The sequence below is a fragment of the Dermacentor albipictus genome, chromosome 2 (genome assembly GCF_038994185.2).
Source record: "Dermacentor albipictus isolate Rhodes 1998 colony chromosome 2, USDA_Dalb.pri_finalv2, whole genome shotgun sequence".
In the NCBI taxonomy this organism is placed as follows: Eukaryota; Metazoa; Arthropoda; class Arachnida; order Ixodida; family Ixodidae; genus Dermacentor; species Dermacentor albipictus.
In genome coordinates, this window is record NC_091822.1 from 156,898,658 (window position 1) to 156,914,926 (window position 16,269).

Below are 16,269 nucleotides of genomic sequence, written 5' to 3' on the forward strand. Positions count from 1 at the left end.
ACACACTGTAGTCAACAGCAGATCCATGTCGCAGGCCAGCGCCGACTTCTTCGTGTCACGTTCGGTAGCACGGACGATGTCTAATTTTCTTCTATGCTGAGCACCCGGCGTCTTTTTTATCCTAGCTTTGACATGACGCGAGTCCTCGCTTGCACGACGCCACAACGCTCTCTGGCATGGCGTCCATGCGGCGTCGAAATGATGTTGATGTTGATGCGGCTTCACATGCAAACGCACAGGGCGCTTGGAGGCCGTTGTACCGATCTCTGAGGCTTGTTGTTCTGCCGGGCCGCCCGATGGAGACGACGCACCGCCATGTTTGCGCGACGAAAAGTGCAAACGCTACGTTTTAACCGATGCGTACGCAATAAGCTGGTACGGTTAATGCGGATACAAAATACATTATGTTCAATGGCCGCTGAGTCGGGGAATTGACTTTACTACTTTTAAACCGAAACTACTGTTTAAGCGGGTACGGTTTAACGAGGTTTTACTGTATATCCACCAGAGCCTGCAAGAACACTTGTGCGCCATGCTTTGTGTGTGCGTTAACACTTTCTGTGCACTGAACTGTGTGCTAGGTAAGCGATAACCCGCTCGCGATGGTTGCAAATGAGTATTTTGCAGCTTTTTGAGCGCTCTCAGAAAGCTAGCTCCATTTATCGGGTTATTTAGAAACTATTTGGGCAGTTTCAGTTTTCCTTTTCCGTCGCACATGGATCTTTAAAGCACCTCCAAAGAAGGGGCATGGTTGGCGTGACGAGCGCTCGTAGTTTCCAAGAGGGCGTCAGCATCGCGCACCGCTCATGCACAGAAATATCGCATTACTACCGATTATAAGGAATCTGCGCACGAGTTTTTGGACTTTGGAAGCAGCACTGATGTGGGAGACAACTTCGGTTCGCCAGATGTGAGAACAGCGTTTCACTTTCTTCGCTGAACTGTTTCAAAGCTGCCATGCCCGAATATAAAGATGTCCTGTGTGCTCTGAAGGTCGCAGTTCTTGTCTAGGGGTTTTTAACATCTTTCGGTTGGGATCGTTTGCCGGTGACCACGCAGTAAAGCAAGTTTTGCGGGTAAAGATGGCCGGGAGTCGAGTTCCACATTGCGTTAGGGCTAGTGACTAGGGTTAGTGTTTTGTTTTCTTTTTTGTCTCAAGAAATTTTTTATGTAGAAAGAATATTTGCTGGAACATTGCACAGGATCTTTGTGTTGAAAATGTATATTCTGAAAAACTTTAAGGTCTTTTGTGCGAAGCAATAAGGATGTTTTCAACAACTTCTTTTTTTCTGCAAAAATCTTTACATATACATTTTTTTTTCAAATTTTTTCAATGGCTAGTGTCAACAGAAAAAAAAAAAATTCTTCCTCTTCAGTTTGTATCAAGCATGTTCTGTGATAGGAAAAAAAGGTATTTAAAAGGCTGCTGCCCAAAAATGGCTGCTCTTCCCTCGGGCATGAAGGTGTTAAAGGGCCCCTCACCAGGCACCATTTTCAAATTTCGGTTACGCACTGGAAGTTGCAAGGCATTCCACCAAAATAATCTTTCAATTCGGCTCATTATTGGAGGAGTTAGAAGAACTTGAACAGTCCTGTTACCATGCCATGCTGCGAGGAGGCAAGCGCCATTTTCAACAGACACACTTTCCCCCTTTGCCTTGAATAGCACCCGCAGGTAGCGTTCCTTCCCTGTCTTGTCCCACACCGTTGCCGAGGGACCACGTTTTGATCATGTGACGACCTCCTTTCCCCACCTCCTTTCCTTTTCTGCTCTCTTCCTCATCTGCTGCATAAGGCACTTTCAGTGGCGGCATTGCGCATTCCATTCTTAGTGGTGCATCTTGTGTAGAGGCAGGAGTGCGTCTTGCGTAAAGAAGGTGTTGGCATGCCAGCGACTTCGTGGATTTTAAAGTGTTCTCACGCATTTCTGCCATTCTGGTGCCGTGAGAGTTCTCGGAACTTACTGGGTTAAATATATTGCTCCTTCAGAATGCAACGTAGTCCATCCTTGCCACCAGTCAACGAAATAGGTCCGAGTAGACATTTGAAATCTGTGATGTCACAGCAAGCTGGCGGGGGAACTCGTGGAGGCATCGCCGGCCTACCTTTCGTTCTTGCCTCGCTTTCTTGCTTACCTGGCCTGCTCTTGTGGTAATAGTGACAGTTTTGCGGCTGTAGGAGCACAGCTTTAATTTACTAATATAGTTTAACTCAACATTCCTCCTTATTTTTCGCTAGTCCTGTGTTAATACCAGCTCTTTGGTTTTGAATTCAACTACTCTCCCGTGGATTTGGACTAGTTGCTTGGCCATAGGGGCTTGAACGATGTTCTCTTTCAGATCTGCTAACGGGCGTTCGTGAGCAGCTGGAGAAGGAGCGGCAGCTCCGGGAGCAGAAGGAGAAGTGCCTGCAGGCATGTGAGGCGCGGCTAGCCCATTTGACGAGCCAGCTGGATGATCGGGTGGTCTCGCTGCAGAGAGGCCACGACCAGCTCACCACCACAAAGGCAAGCCTCTTGTCTTACAAAAAAAAGGCATGTTTATTTGGGTGAGGGTACTTCTGGTTGAGGCATTTTTCTTGTAACTTGTGGTTTCTAAACATGGATTTCATTTAAAGGAGCACTGGCACATTTTAGTGGTGCTATGGTTCTTTTCTTTTATGCTCCCTGCCCCCCCACCCCTGTTATATGAGCATTGTGTCCGCTCAGCTTTGCGAGAAATACTGGGAAATGTTGGAGCACCCTGACATGTAATAACTTCTACAAATGAACATAGCGATAAAGGGCTGGCTGAGAGTAATTACTATAGACTTCATGTAAATGAAAGTACTTTTCTGTGAAGGTAAAGTTTGCTAGTATTGTCTCTTTTTCTTTTTGCCAGAATTGGAAACATGTTACGTTTCCTTCACTTAAAAATCGGGTATACATTCAATTTCTACGTTGTTTAGAAGCTCTAACATAATTTTTATGTTAGTTTACTAGTTCGAACCCGTAAGAAGTGGCATGCATTTGAGTTGGGGACATGTTAGAATGTGGGCGAACACTTCCAAATCAATAAACGCAGGTGTGTTTTGGCGTTTTTGTTGCTTCTTGCTTAATTCGACCTACTGGATAATTCAACCCATTTCATCGGTTTCATCGGGGTCAAATTAACAGAAGGCAAGCACATTAAACTGCAGTGCTAAAGCCCCACATCTGTGAATGTCCAAGTCTAGGTTGTCAAGTGGTTGGCTCTTAATGCCTACACCAACCATGTAAAACAATACTAGTTTACCTGGCAAATCGGAACGGATTCACTTTAGAAAACGGGGCACTAAACCAAATGAACTGACACCACACCAAAGTCAATGTTCTTAACGCTGTGTCCTGGCGTCTCTTTCCAGTGCTGCTTATTCTGCAGCACTTTTTCTGGAATTAGCACTAGATGTAAACTGTGGGCACTTGGATAGGTGCGTGCCATATGCAAAACTGAGATGTTGGTCTGGAGCAAAAGGCTATATTGGTGTCAATGTCACCTTCATGCTGCTGGCTGTTTCCACGTAGGAGAAACTGGAAGAAGAGGTTACGCGGCTGAGAGGTCGAGTGCAGACCTTGCAGATGGAACTGGACAACAGCGAGGCAGTCCAACGGGACTTTGTCAAGCTGTCACAGTCCCTCCAGGTATGCTAGCACCAGTTCGGTCTGTTAGCATCTGTCTGTCATCTGTTTGCCCTGCTGCGTGTTTCACCTCTCTTGTTGAACACAATGAGCACAGGGTTTAAAAAAGTAAGCGAGTGGTCGCAACGCTACGAGGCGACACTTAACTGTGTACTAGGTCAAGTGTGCGAATTTTCATTTGAACATTAATGAACACAAGGTCGCGTGCTCAATCCCCGGCCATAGTGGTGGTGTTTCTGAGGCTAGATAAATGATAAGAACACATTTTTTTAACCTAAGCTTTCTTTGCTGAGTAGGACAAGTTGTGATGCTGTGACTGTTTGACTGTGACGATGAGAAAGGAATGTGGAGAGGGGGTGTGAGAAGAGAAAAGGAGGATGTGGTTAGGGTGCGGTGTCGATTGATAAGTTGCATTGGTGATGACATCATCCTGCTGCGGTGGACGAACACCTGTGCATTGTCCCGGCAGAAAGGACGTGACCCTGTGGCCCGTTATACTGGTGCTCTGGGCCGATGGGTTTCGTAACACTGCCTAGATGGCTTGAAATGTAGTCTCCTGTTGATCAATGAAAAGCGAAGCAGCATGTATGAGAAGTGGCTTTATGGCGCTAAAAGACGAGAAGCTTGACGGCAGCAAGAGGGTGCCAGGACAGTTAAACCCGTGTGAAGCTTCACTTGCTCCTACAGTCGCCTTTGACGGATTTTGTTGTTGTTGTTGTTTTTGGCTTGCTAGGAAGGCTGCAGCATTGAGTTACCTTATCTGCTTTGAGACCATGCATATGTCACTGAACCATAGGTCATTTTGTGTCAATTGTCACTGTGGTGCCTCCGTTTGGAAAGGCTTTTGAGACTCCACCCAACTCCCAACTGTGCACTGCTCAGGTGGAGCTGGAGAAGATCCGGCAGTCTGACAGTGAAGTCCGATGGCAGCACGAAGATGATGTGAATGAATGCAATGGCTGTAAAAAGGCCCTGCACTCTCGCAAGGAAAAGGTGAGCATGGTTGTTCTAGTGCCTCCTTGTTATCTTATGTTGCTATGTTCTTACGAAGAGCGGTTGAATGAGAAATGTCGCTGGTGCCGACGTTCCAACAAGGGGATCTGTCTGTCCTGAGGAAGATGGGTCTCCTTGTCGAGACGTCACCAGCGACATTCCTTGTTCGACTAAGGCTGATCTCTTTAAGCCTCCACCTTCCTGTGAAATTTAGTCGCAGCTGTTGAGAGAGCGTCTTGAAACAGTCGTGCTTAACTTGTGCTTAGAAGAGAACCATTCTTTGTTATCCAGAGGTTAGTACGCCGTAGTTCCATTGTTATTGTTTGCTTTTGACCACCAGCCTCAATGACTGTTGCCTAGGGTTAAACTTGTGGAAATAAGGGCAAGCAAAGGTATTAAGAGACGTTGATGAAGTTCCTCTACCATTGAAAGCCGGGGTTGCTGTCATGCTTCTCTGTGTTGTTTTCACGTGGTTAACCTCACCTGTTCAATATTTTTTTTTGTGGGTCCTGGTAGGAGTGTGGGCATATGCTTGGTGTTCAGCTTAGTTGCCGTTTTACACCACAGTATTCTGCCTCACTAGTTGCAGAATCGATGTCATCAGGGTTCTTCCTACAGTGGGCGGCAAGGGAAATGCCACCCACTGACTGCTCTGGTTGTCACCCCACCACTTTGAGGGGTGAGAATGGTTGATTTGGCCAAAATTCCTGGTGTTTTTATCACGTGAAGAAATATGTGAAAGAAATCTAAAATAAGGTTGAGAAAATTGCACCTATTTTGTATGTGCTGCACATCGGGTAGAAAACCTGGCTTTGGGTGGTACCATTGCACCGTGGATCATCAATAACATCCAAAATGCGAAATTGTCGAATGGTCTTATCGGGAGAGAAAGGTAATTTGCTTGTAAACACCCCTTCCCCTGCTGTTGCAAGACGTCCTCCTCTCAAATGTTTGTGGGGATAACGCTGGACTGTATGCCATGCTTTTAGGTTGACATTTCCATCACACTCGTGACAGTTGTGAGAACGCAAATCTGACGCACTTCTCTACAGGCGATCTTTCTTATACAGGCCTTACTGGTGGTACTACTCTGGCAACTAAAGCCTTGTCTAATTGAAGTGCTTTTGGGCAGTGCCGCTTCCAGAGAAAGAAATGGTGATAAGAATTAGTGATCTCTCGTTAAGACAAACACGGTTACGGTGAATGCTCGCATATAAAGAACAGCATAGGAACATTTGTTTGGTTTTGCATAGAATCAGTGCAAAATAAGAAAGAAAACGCTTAAGACGAATTGCCTCAGATATGCTCTTCAGGTTAAGACGAACATTCGGAGTGACCGCCACCACTAGCGATCCTTGAGGCTAGGGTGCCTCGACGCGCCGCGCCCGGGGGCGCACGCATCAAGGCACCGTACTAGAGGCCTGCGCTCACATTGCCCGTGGACACAGGCGAAAACAAGAGGAGGAAACAAAAATAAACAGTGACGTTTCCTTTCGTGAATGCGGGTGAAGCGCGAGCTTATGGGTAGTATCGAGCATACAAAGCTATCGGCCCTCGGTGCACCTGACTCTCCGCATCGCAGATTGTACTTGAGACTTAATCGCTCGGCCGTGCCATGCGCAGTACCTGCCAGAGTAGAACGCCCCCTTGTAAACATTCGCTTACTAATTAAACTAACAAGCATGGCGCCAGTGCGAACAGGCAGACACGAACACATCACACTCGATGATCACCGACGCTCGCTGTCGAAATGGTGGCGTGAGGAATTGCGGCAGCAGCAGTGAGCGAAGTGACCTTTGCGCTGTCTTATCACTTTCAACGCGAACTGAGCGGCGAGAACGCAGTGCATGCAAAGCTATGAGCCATCCACCTAGACTGAGCTCCCAAAGCAGATTGCTTTCAATGTAAAGGCTGCACGCCTGAATTAGAACACCCCTTCCGCTCCCCCTTTCCTTCTTTGCGCATGCAATGATTGAGCCGCCATAGTCGGCTCATCGTCACATGCTTTCACTTGCACACACAGCGTATGGCGTGCGAGGACAGTGTTGTCACGAGATGAACCTGGTACATCCGTATCGCAAACTAAACCTGTAGCAACTGCCAGAGGAGGTCATCAGCCTAGCACTCCTCTGGCTACCTTCCTCCTCCGCGACGCTTTGCCTCGTTTGTCCTTCCCCACTCTGCCCAATGTCACCTAGACTTTTCTCTAGGTTGTGTTGCATCGTGCTCCTTTGCACTTTCGCTAGCTCGGAGCCTGTACTGATGACCTGTGAGGTGGCAGATGCCTGCTTTATAAGTTCCCTAGTGAACTTTTTTAGCAGCACGAAGGTAGGAAGAATTTTCAAGGTCGTTAGGTGAGATGACATCATTTGTGGCTGCTCGCCGATTTGCACAGAAGTGCCAAACATCCATCACAGACTGGATGAAACCAAGCAAGAGAACCACTTGAAAACAGTTTTCTATTGAGTTCAGTTAAATAAATGCTTTTTATGTCATTCCCCCCCCCTCTTCATTTTAAGCCTACTTTATTTACTGTCTTGATTTCTTTTTCTTTAGTTTTTTCTCTCATTTATAACCTTTATAAGTATTTTGGTTTGTTCTGTTGCGAATGCCTTAAACTGCTGTTTTAATTGTACGACTAGCTATTGACTTTATATTACTTTACAGTTTGTACATATACTTTGTATAATCTTCCTCGTAGTGACTACTTTATTGCTGTTTTATGCTTTGTATTTCCTTTAATTTATATATTTTCTGACAAGAGGTCCCCTTTCAGCCACATGCTCTGGGACCTCCTACTGTATACTTGTGTAAACATGTATGTCTCCTCCTTATGAAAGAAATAAACTGAAACTGAAGTAAGATTTTGGATACACCTGGTCACGTTGCCAGTTGTTCTTCTGATAAGAAAAAAACATTTTCATGGTCCCTTTGAGTTCGTCTTAAAGCTAGTCTACTGTATTTCTATTGAGGGATGCAAGGCCTGGTTACTTTTCACCACACTGGCTACTTTGCTGATTGGATACTTTTCGTGTGCTTCAAGTGTCACTATCAAGTACCACAACCTTGCCAGTAATACTGGGTCTCAAAACACAGCAATCTTTCGCGTTGTATACCTTAAGTCAAGTTTAGGTATTCAAGGCAATGTTAATGCAAGTACATCCACATTTGAGTCATTGTTTATCGCTCATACCTGTGTAGACTGTTATGGAGTGGGGGAGAATATACTGGTGGAGATCATTTGATGGCAGCTTGGCTACTTTGTTGGCTATTTTTTCTGTTAAGTAATATAGGCTGGCTACTTTCTGGCCTAATACTTTCTGGGTTGTCTGTGGCCACTTTTTGAATTCAGAGCCTGGCAACCCTGTTTCACTTTTCTGAATGTTTTGTCCACCTGATGTCTGACTCATGCACCCCCTCTCGACACATTTCCTCCCGTTCGGTCTCTTCCAGCCGCACTGCAACCACTGTGGGAAGATTTTCTGCACCGAGTGTCTCGGCCGGGCAGTGCGGTCGGGTCCAAAGCTGCGCCCCTTTGCCGTGTGCAATGTCTGCCACACCCTGCTTGACCGAGACACTGCACCCTACTTCAGCAGCGAGCCACCTCAGACTCCCAGCTAGGCGTTGTCTTTTTTTTTTTCTGCCTCTCTTTCTCATCGCACTTATTCCACCTCAATCAGCGGTGAAGAGCCGAGCACTCTCCCGAGAGGAAGAACTGTGAACCATTGCATCGCCTCCACCTCCAGCGGACTGCAATGCAAGGTTTTGGCACACTTTTGTCGCGAGGTTGCAGCAGCTGTATGTGTTGTCAGAGGGGGTGTGTGTGTGTGTGTGTCGGGTTGGGTAGGTGATGTTTCTCGCACCACGCAAGTTCTTCCATCATTGTTGCCAGACTCTGCCACGGAGTTTGGGTGCTATACTACCGCTGGAAGTGTTCCAGCTTTTGATGCCACTCGTGCGCATGACGTTTTAAAGATGCTGAGAGGGCGGTTTGAAGGAAAGCAGGCGAGTTGCTTTCTGTGCTTAATTCGGGGAGAAAGAAATCATTTCAGCAGCTACAAGTCCTTGGCAGTGATCTGCTGCCAGTATTGCATAATTTCCGTTATCTCGTTGCTCGTCTGTGGTGGCCTTGGGTGCCGTAATATGGCTTGACAAAGGGTGAAACCCGTACCACAATTCTTTTTTCTTGTGCCTTTCGTAAGAAAAGGGCCATGCATGATGTGGTGGGTGCAAGGATTTTGTGGATTCAAATGAAATTATGGGATTGGTGTCTAGTGTGGAAATGACGTTTGCTCGCTATAATATGCGGCCGTCTGTAACACTAGACGTAGGCACCCCTAGTACTCGCGCAAGCATTCCATCAGCTCGAGCAATCGTCTTTGGTGGCATCTCGTCAAATGTGACCCCATCATGCATCTTGTGAGACATGGGCAACTTGAGTGAACCAGTTTCTGTGATGGGCAAATGTGTTTATAGGAACACCACGGCTTGTACGAAAAATGCAGGGAAACAGTGGCAGTTTGTGCGCACAGACGAAAGCCGAAGGTTAGATGTACAGAATCACTGTTGGCAAACCGTTCTAGGTCAGCTGAAGCTCGTACAGTTCTCGAGAGGCATTCGTGCCCACACGTTTGTGCACCTGTTACTGATCTACTGTTAGGATGAACACATTTAACGACGGCACGGTGAAACACTATTCATCGAAGTGCATTTCTGAGCTGTTATTTATTCCTTAGTATAGAAACGGTTACTTCTAGTGAAGCTCACTATTTATGTTTACGAGTTGGGTGCTGGTTCCACAATGTGGTGTGTAATTTAGGTCCCGTATGTGCTTGCGTTAGAAACTGGCTTGGGGATTGTATTGCCTGCCGCGCTGTATTTTATTTTTGGATGCTCGGCTTTATTGAAGGACTCAAATGTAATGCGGAGTGTAGGGTTCTTTGACCGTGCTGACGAAAGGTGGCCTGGAAGAGTGTGTGATGGTTTTGTTGGGCAGCTCCAAAGATATCATGTTTTATCTTAAAAGAAGGGGATAAGAGTGGAACTGGTCAGAAAAAAAAAAAGGAAGTTCGATCCTGTTTATAGGTATTCAAATGTGTAAATAAGCGCTGCGTGCATGGTGTGTTAATATCGGTGCGGCGGGTGTAATCGCTGAGTGTCGTGGACCCACGCTTGCTCCGTCTTGAGTTCCTCGCATTTTGCAGGCACATTTGCTGCCAAGGCTGTGCAACCAGTTGTGTATGCTGGTGCACAACTTTCCTGGTGAAAAAAAAACATTTTTTAGGCATACATCCCTTTTGAAAAGCATTCAGGACGGTGGGTGCATGTGACTATAGGGGACCCTGTATTGTACATTGGGGTGTTCGCATTGTATTCCCAGAACTGCAGTGCTCTCTTGAGTCTGGAGTGCTTGATTCCTGGGCCTTCAACGTGTGCTGGTTGCAGATGACTAAGATGGCATATTCTAGACAAAGGGCACAGATGCCCTGCCCGGCCTCTCTGCTAACTTCTGCACTCTTAATCATGACATCCATAGCAAAGAATGACATTCTAACATACAATTTTAAGAAGTGTAGAGGGATTTTAATTTTAATCATGTGTAGCCCAGTACATGTAATGTTGACTTGCTGGAAATGTGCGTAATGGCAAGCTGTCCCGTGTTTTGTTGGTCATGTACTGTCATGAACAAAAGTAAGACTGAGCATTTTTTCAAACTTGAAATGGGGAACAGTTATCGTTCACTGTAGTTAAAGGTGTGCTCAACTAAGAACATCAATTGGAAGCGATAAAGGCATCCTTACTAGTCGATGCAAAAGCAGAGGAGTCAAAACCGAAAGGGTGATGGGTGGGGGGCGAAGATTCGTTGTCTTTGCGCATGGAATTTCATGGCACCGTCATGTTTTGAGTACGTGAACACTGGCACAACGTCGTGAGAACCTGGCTTATAACAGCCGTGTTCACGTTTCACAGCTCTTTCTATCCTAGTGACCCCGGTGGCTGAAACGTTTCATTGCTTGGCTGGACTCGTACTGTCCTGGTCGTGCATATTTCACCCGTGCCTGTGTCCCAGCTTTGTCGGTGCATTCGTGTTGTCATTTCGCAATATTTGCACTGTGTTTCTGTGTCCTTGGTTCTTATATTGAAGTCGTTTTGGGAAAGTTCGCTTGTGACATCCTCTGCAGGTGACCCAGGGTGGGTTCCATGCGATTGATATGATCATGATGACGTCGTCCTTTGATTTGTGCACTGTGTTGTCCTTTCAAAGCAGAGGGAAGCGTGAGAGAGTCATTGTCAGTAAGGTAATTAACTGCTTTGTTTCTGTTTTCCGTTTATAAGTGCTTGCCTTTTATGAGTTTTTCTGGTAGTTAAATGTTAAGTGAAAAATCTGCTGTGGTGCTTTTGCAAGGGCTATCACTTCATTTGTGGCATAACTGGTATATGTGCTACATAGCAGAGGGAAAGAATTGGTACACATACGAAAAAATAAGTGTAAGCGAAGACGCTTTTTCGTACGTGTGCTGATTATTTCCCTCCAGTATACAAAAACGAAATCCAGAGCTTTGTTTTTTTTTTATTATACGCATAAGTATGTCCCAGTTATGCAACAAAAGAAATGTTGCAGAACCTCAATCTATAGGAGTATGCACAGATGTCATCGTCGGCACCATAGTCCCGAACAAATAACACAGCAACAATCTGTGCATTGTCGCCTCCATTCACTTATCTACAGAAGGGTTGTGGAAGGTGTGCGATTAGGACAACAATATTGGTGTCTGTGATGTCACACGAACACTACCTAGAGTGAGATCCTCACTTAAAGTTCACACAAAAACATTATGGCCCGTAATTAAGCTTATCTTTAACAGAAAAAAAAAGAAAGTGGCTGGATTATAAATCTTTCGAAATAAGTTAGGCAGCTGTACAAATAATGCTCCTGGTTCAGCATCTTGTGTCGCATGAAGATGTTGCTTGGAGCGTCTGTTTGAGCAAAATGAAAAGAAGTACTTGAAGGAAGAGATATTCATTGCATTGCAGTGTGACTGGTAGTGCCCCTCTATGGAAGGTTGAAAAGCTTATGGATAACAAAACAAAACAATCTGCACCTGTAAGGCAGTGTCCTTAAAGGCCTGCAAGGACGGCTTATGCTTCTCTTGTCACTTGTAAGGTCATGCCGTTCTCCACTTTGCATCTTTTAAAAAGTCTTCTTAGCATCTCCAACTTTTTTCTTATCTTTTCTGTGTGTGTGTGTGTGGTTCTTACCAATTTTTAGAAACTTTTTGATAGTATGAGCGTTGGTGTAGAGGTGCAGCAGATTCACTGTGTGCAGAGATAGTGAATGCTTTTAGCTTTTATCTTTGTTAAGCTCTGTAGGAAGAAATTGCTTCTTTCTCTCTCGCTCGCGCTTTTTGTTTTCTATTTGCGTTTTAATTGGGCTGAAGCAGCTCCATGTCTACTAAAGGCGCATGTACACCATCCACACAAACTTGAAATGTGTACAAATTGCAATCAACAAGAATGCACCTCTTGCGCTTTTCCCATTTTCTCTCATTTGTGAGATGGTAGCTACAGGAGCAAACATAACGGTTTTCAGACAGCACTGCGTTCACTGTTTCACAGTTTCAGGGACTGTGCAGGGATTGTACAGAGGTAAAAAATCAAAACACTAACAATTTTAAAACTACTCCAATCCATTGTTTCATTTCCAGGTTTGGCTGCATTTGTAACAGCAGCTTAATTCAGGCTCTATAACAGTCACTTAAGACTACTCCATACTTAGAAACCATCTACTGCAATTGCACGTTGTTCTTATATGTGATTACATGTAAAAGGCATTATTGCTATTCGTGCTTCAGTTTTTTAACACTGTACGTCATGCGGTTGCTCATGTAGAACATGGTCTAATTTACTTTCTTTTTCTCCGGAGCTGGTTGCGTGAAGTATTTTGCTCGCAGCTAAATTTAACTGCAGATAAGGGCCTTCGCATAGTCAGAAGTTAACACTTGTGATGTACCATTAGCGCAAGATGAAACACGAACAATAAAGAAGTAATTTGGACTCTTGCTACGCACAATTACATAAAAGTCCAATGGGCAACCTTTTCACGGACGGTTTCAAAGTGTTGTGTAGCCCCAAATCTTCTTGCTGTGACAAAACAGTCGAACATGGAAACACAACAGAACATGCTAATCGCTTCCGGCTTCACGTTTCAATTTACGCCGATACCAGTACATTCTTTGTGTCTTTATGGCCTCTGTTATTTTGCAAAATTGAAAATTTGCATAAAAAGTCGTAGAATGGCAAAGGTTTGACATTTCTAAAACTTCTTGTGTTGGTAACTTAACAGTTCAATGTGAATGAAGTCAGCGATTTGGATTAACTTGACCTAAGATTATGCTTTGTATGAGCAATCCCTGTTTGCACTTCAGTCCGTTTCTGGCAAGTACATTTTACATAAGCGTACGAACTTAGCGGCTGGCCTCCTTCTTACATTCTCTTTTTTTTTCTATTTTGGGTAGCACGCTCCTTCCAATTTGTCTGACTTCTGGGCGCCTATATTTTGCTGAGCATGTGGTGCGAAATACTGTACTGAAGTACTCGCATATGTTTTGCTGCAAAAGCTTCTTGTGGCCCGACAGGGCCATCACATGAAGCGTTGTAGCAGAAAAAGGTGGGCCGATGCCGCGCTGTAATGACGTAGTCTGGTTTATGGACAGCACAGCAAGTAACAAGTTCTAAAAGTCCATTTCTCAGAGTGTGTACTGGCCTGCAGATGTTTTGAAAGAAAGCACTAAACTGGAGTGTTGTCTTTAAAAGATTTTAGTCAAGTAATTTTGCACCCTTTTGGCACAGTGTTGTTTAATCATTCTATGCCATCCGTACTGGTGGCATTATGTCAGTACCAAGGATTTGTTGCTAGCTCAGTGGCTCTCGTTGTTGAGCAGCCTCAAGCTCGTCACAAAGCTTTGGCAACTCGTTATAGCTGCATTAATCTACAGTTAACGGAGTCATTAGGCATTTTCTGTTAACACACATTGTGGCATAATAATGCGACGTATGGTAACGGAGTTCTTAAGAAGCTTAAGATTGTTGGCAGAAGCAAGACTTGAACATAAACTGCAGCAATATTGTGTTCTCGAATGGTGTCACGTTTTCTCTTGTGCAAATTTAGCACGCAATATTTTACTTTTTGGGTGTTGTTTTTTTATCTTACACAGAGCAGATAATCTGCATTCTTGTGTGTGTACACATTTAGACAAGGACTTTGATTAATTGAATTTCAAGTCATGACTCGACTCTGTTCAAAGACATTGCTGTTTTTATGTTTCCTTTAAGAACAGAAATCGATGACAGCAGTTAAGAATTTTGGCATTTTTCTGCATCTTTAGCTTCTTGAAGATACACATTTATTTATTTTTTTATCTCTGAGTACATGAGTCTCAACAGGTGCTCGGCACCTTGTGTATCGCACCTTTGTAAGGGCAAGTCCAAAATTTTTGGGGACGAGGGAGAAGACATCGGGGAAAAAGGAGAATGGATACGTTGCTGTGTTCATAGAAACATACAATTCAATGCATCTTCACTGTAAGAGCTTTTGTGGCTGTGTGTAAGTGTGGGTCAACAATGGAATCTTGTCTTGCAGTTATTTCTGGAATGTGCATTTATGGTGGCCATTCTTTTTGGCTATTGTGCTTGCGCTTTCAAATAGTAGGATGTTGACCGAATGGAAAACTGTACCTCAGGCGTTTCTGCCTCTGCCGACCTCGCCCACGGCTCTTTGAGGGTTCAAATCTGAAGTGCTACCTATGCTAAAGCGAGGTACTGGTTCAGTGTTTCTAAATTACCTTGGCAGTTACCTGAATTGCAGCGTCCTCCGCACATGTGACCTCGTTTTGTTGCCTTTTGCTTCCGCCGAGCAAGGACCATCGCTTGCGCCACCAAGCGGCAGACAACAGAGAGAGGACTCGTGCGTGACGTGACCTACGAGGTTGCATGCGTATTCCCAATCTCTGAGGCCTAGAGCATGGCACAGATGAACATGTGGTAGATAAACAGTGCACAAAAATTTGACGTGGATGTGAAAAAGAACAGGTGATGTCTAACGCATGGTATTTGTGACATGTTTCCACCTCTTGAATTGCTTCCGGTGCATGCAGCCAGCAAAGGCACAGCCTTCGAGAGATCTGTTACTGTTATGGACAGGCAATGGTTGCCGAAGTGTGGATTTGGACGCCACCTGTTGAACAATTAAGGCACTGAAGGTAGTGCCTGTATTGTTCAGTCACTTCTTGTGCCTGTACCTAATTCTCCATGCCGTTTTTCCATAATAATGTTATAGTACCGCACCCAGTTTTCAAATTGGGGTAGTTGATATGGCAGTTGAAAGACTGAATGATCAGTCGAACCCAGTGTCGGGGGTCATGCCACGCGCGACCACTCTGTGTCGTCTGCTTCTTCGTGGCGGCGTGCACGACAGAATATGCCCACCGGGCACGGAAGGCCATGAAAATCACACAGAGCCATGCTTCTGTGTGGCTTTAAGGCAGAGTTTGGAACATTGACACAGTAATCCAGTTACATTGAGACTGGATTTTGTGGACTTGGGTCGTGTTGACGGTATTGTGTGAGGTAGTGGACTGTACATACACAATGCGATAACAGAATCTTTATTTTGAGGAGCTATATATGAGGTCGGTGCGCACGCATTTTTAGCTCTGTCGTTTCGATCTTGTTGCTCATTTGCTTAAGCATATGCTATGTATTGATTGCTCAACTGTTATGTCAGGTTGATTGTTGAATACGGTGGTCTTTCATTTGTTTCTCTCTTTAAATGAAAATTGCATACATTTATTTCACAAACAGATCAGCTGCTCTAAATTGCTGCATGTTTGTATTCCATTAGCTTTTGTTAATTTTTTTCTTTGTAAATAGAGCATTACAGAAGTTTTGTGACGAGTCTTTCCTGTACCGGAGCATGGAAGTGGGGCTGAACTTGAGTTTCAAAATGGCGATTTTGTCAAGAGAGGCGTTCTGAACCACTGGCAATGTACAGGCGAGACAATACAATCTAGGAAATATGTATCATTTGAAAGATGCACATCTGGCTTGTGTGTGGAACCGCAAACTTCTATCAACTTTGTGTTGTGTTGTAGCCAAGATGTGCAATTTGGGTATGTTTTCTATTTTTGTTTGTGCTTTATTGCGACTGTAAATATGTACAGAATGAAAATCAAGAAAGAAAAATTGTTCTCTGTGCAGTATTTTGTTGGTGATTTTATTGTGATCTGCAGACGTTGACTCTGGGCAGAGCCTGCAGAACAGCATGCGCGCAGTGACAAACGACTGAACTTCAAGGAGCACTGACACATTTGTTTTACTCTTCTATTTTTTTGTTAAATGAAGGTCCTGTTTTTCTAAACCCTCGAAAAGAGACTGGCAAGCCTCATCAAAGCGGCCTCAATAATTTAACAAAATGGCTTTTGTACAGCTAATTTCGGTTTCTTTTTCCAGGAGGTTACAGTGTTGTGAGGTCATGACGCAGAATGTGGTCTCGTGGTAGTAGCATGTCGCAACGCTGTGGCGCGTAGGATGTGTACCAAGGGATGTGCAAGTCCCGATTTTTA

General features: G+C 44.7%; 1 protein-coding gene across 5 annotated transcripts in view; it reads left to right on the plus strand.

Moving 5' to 3' along the window:
• Window positions 1–15,903, plus strand: part of LOC139056174 (rab GTPase-binding effector protein 1-like) — a 60,371-nt gene extending 44,468 nt beyond the window's left edge. For all 5 annotated transcript variants that reach the window (XM_070534151.1, XM_070534153.1, XM_070534154.1 and 2 more), the window contains 4 exons: window positions 2,340–2,506; window positions 3,542–3,658; window positions 4,538–4,648; window positions 8,102–15,903. In XM_070534151.1, coding sequence (XP_070390252.1) covers window positions 2,340–2,506; window positions 3,542–3,658; window positions 4,538–4,648; window positions 8,102–8,269 — 563 coding nt within the window. In that variant the 3' untranslated portion in view covers window positions 8,270–15,903. The remainder of the gene's footprint in view (window positions 1–2,339; window positions 2,507–3,541; window positions 3,659–4,537; window positions 4,649–8,101) is intronic.
• Window positions 15,904–16,269: the final 366 nt, after the last annotated feature.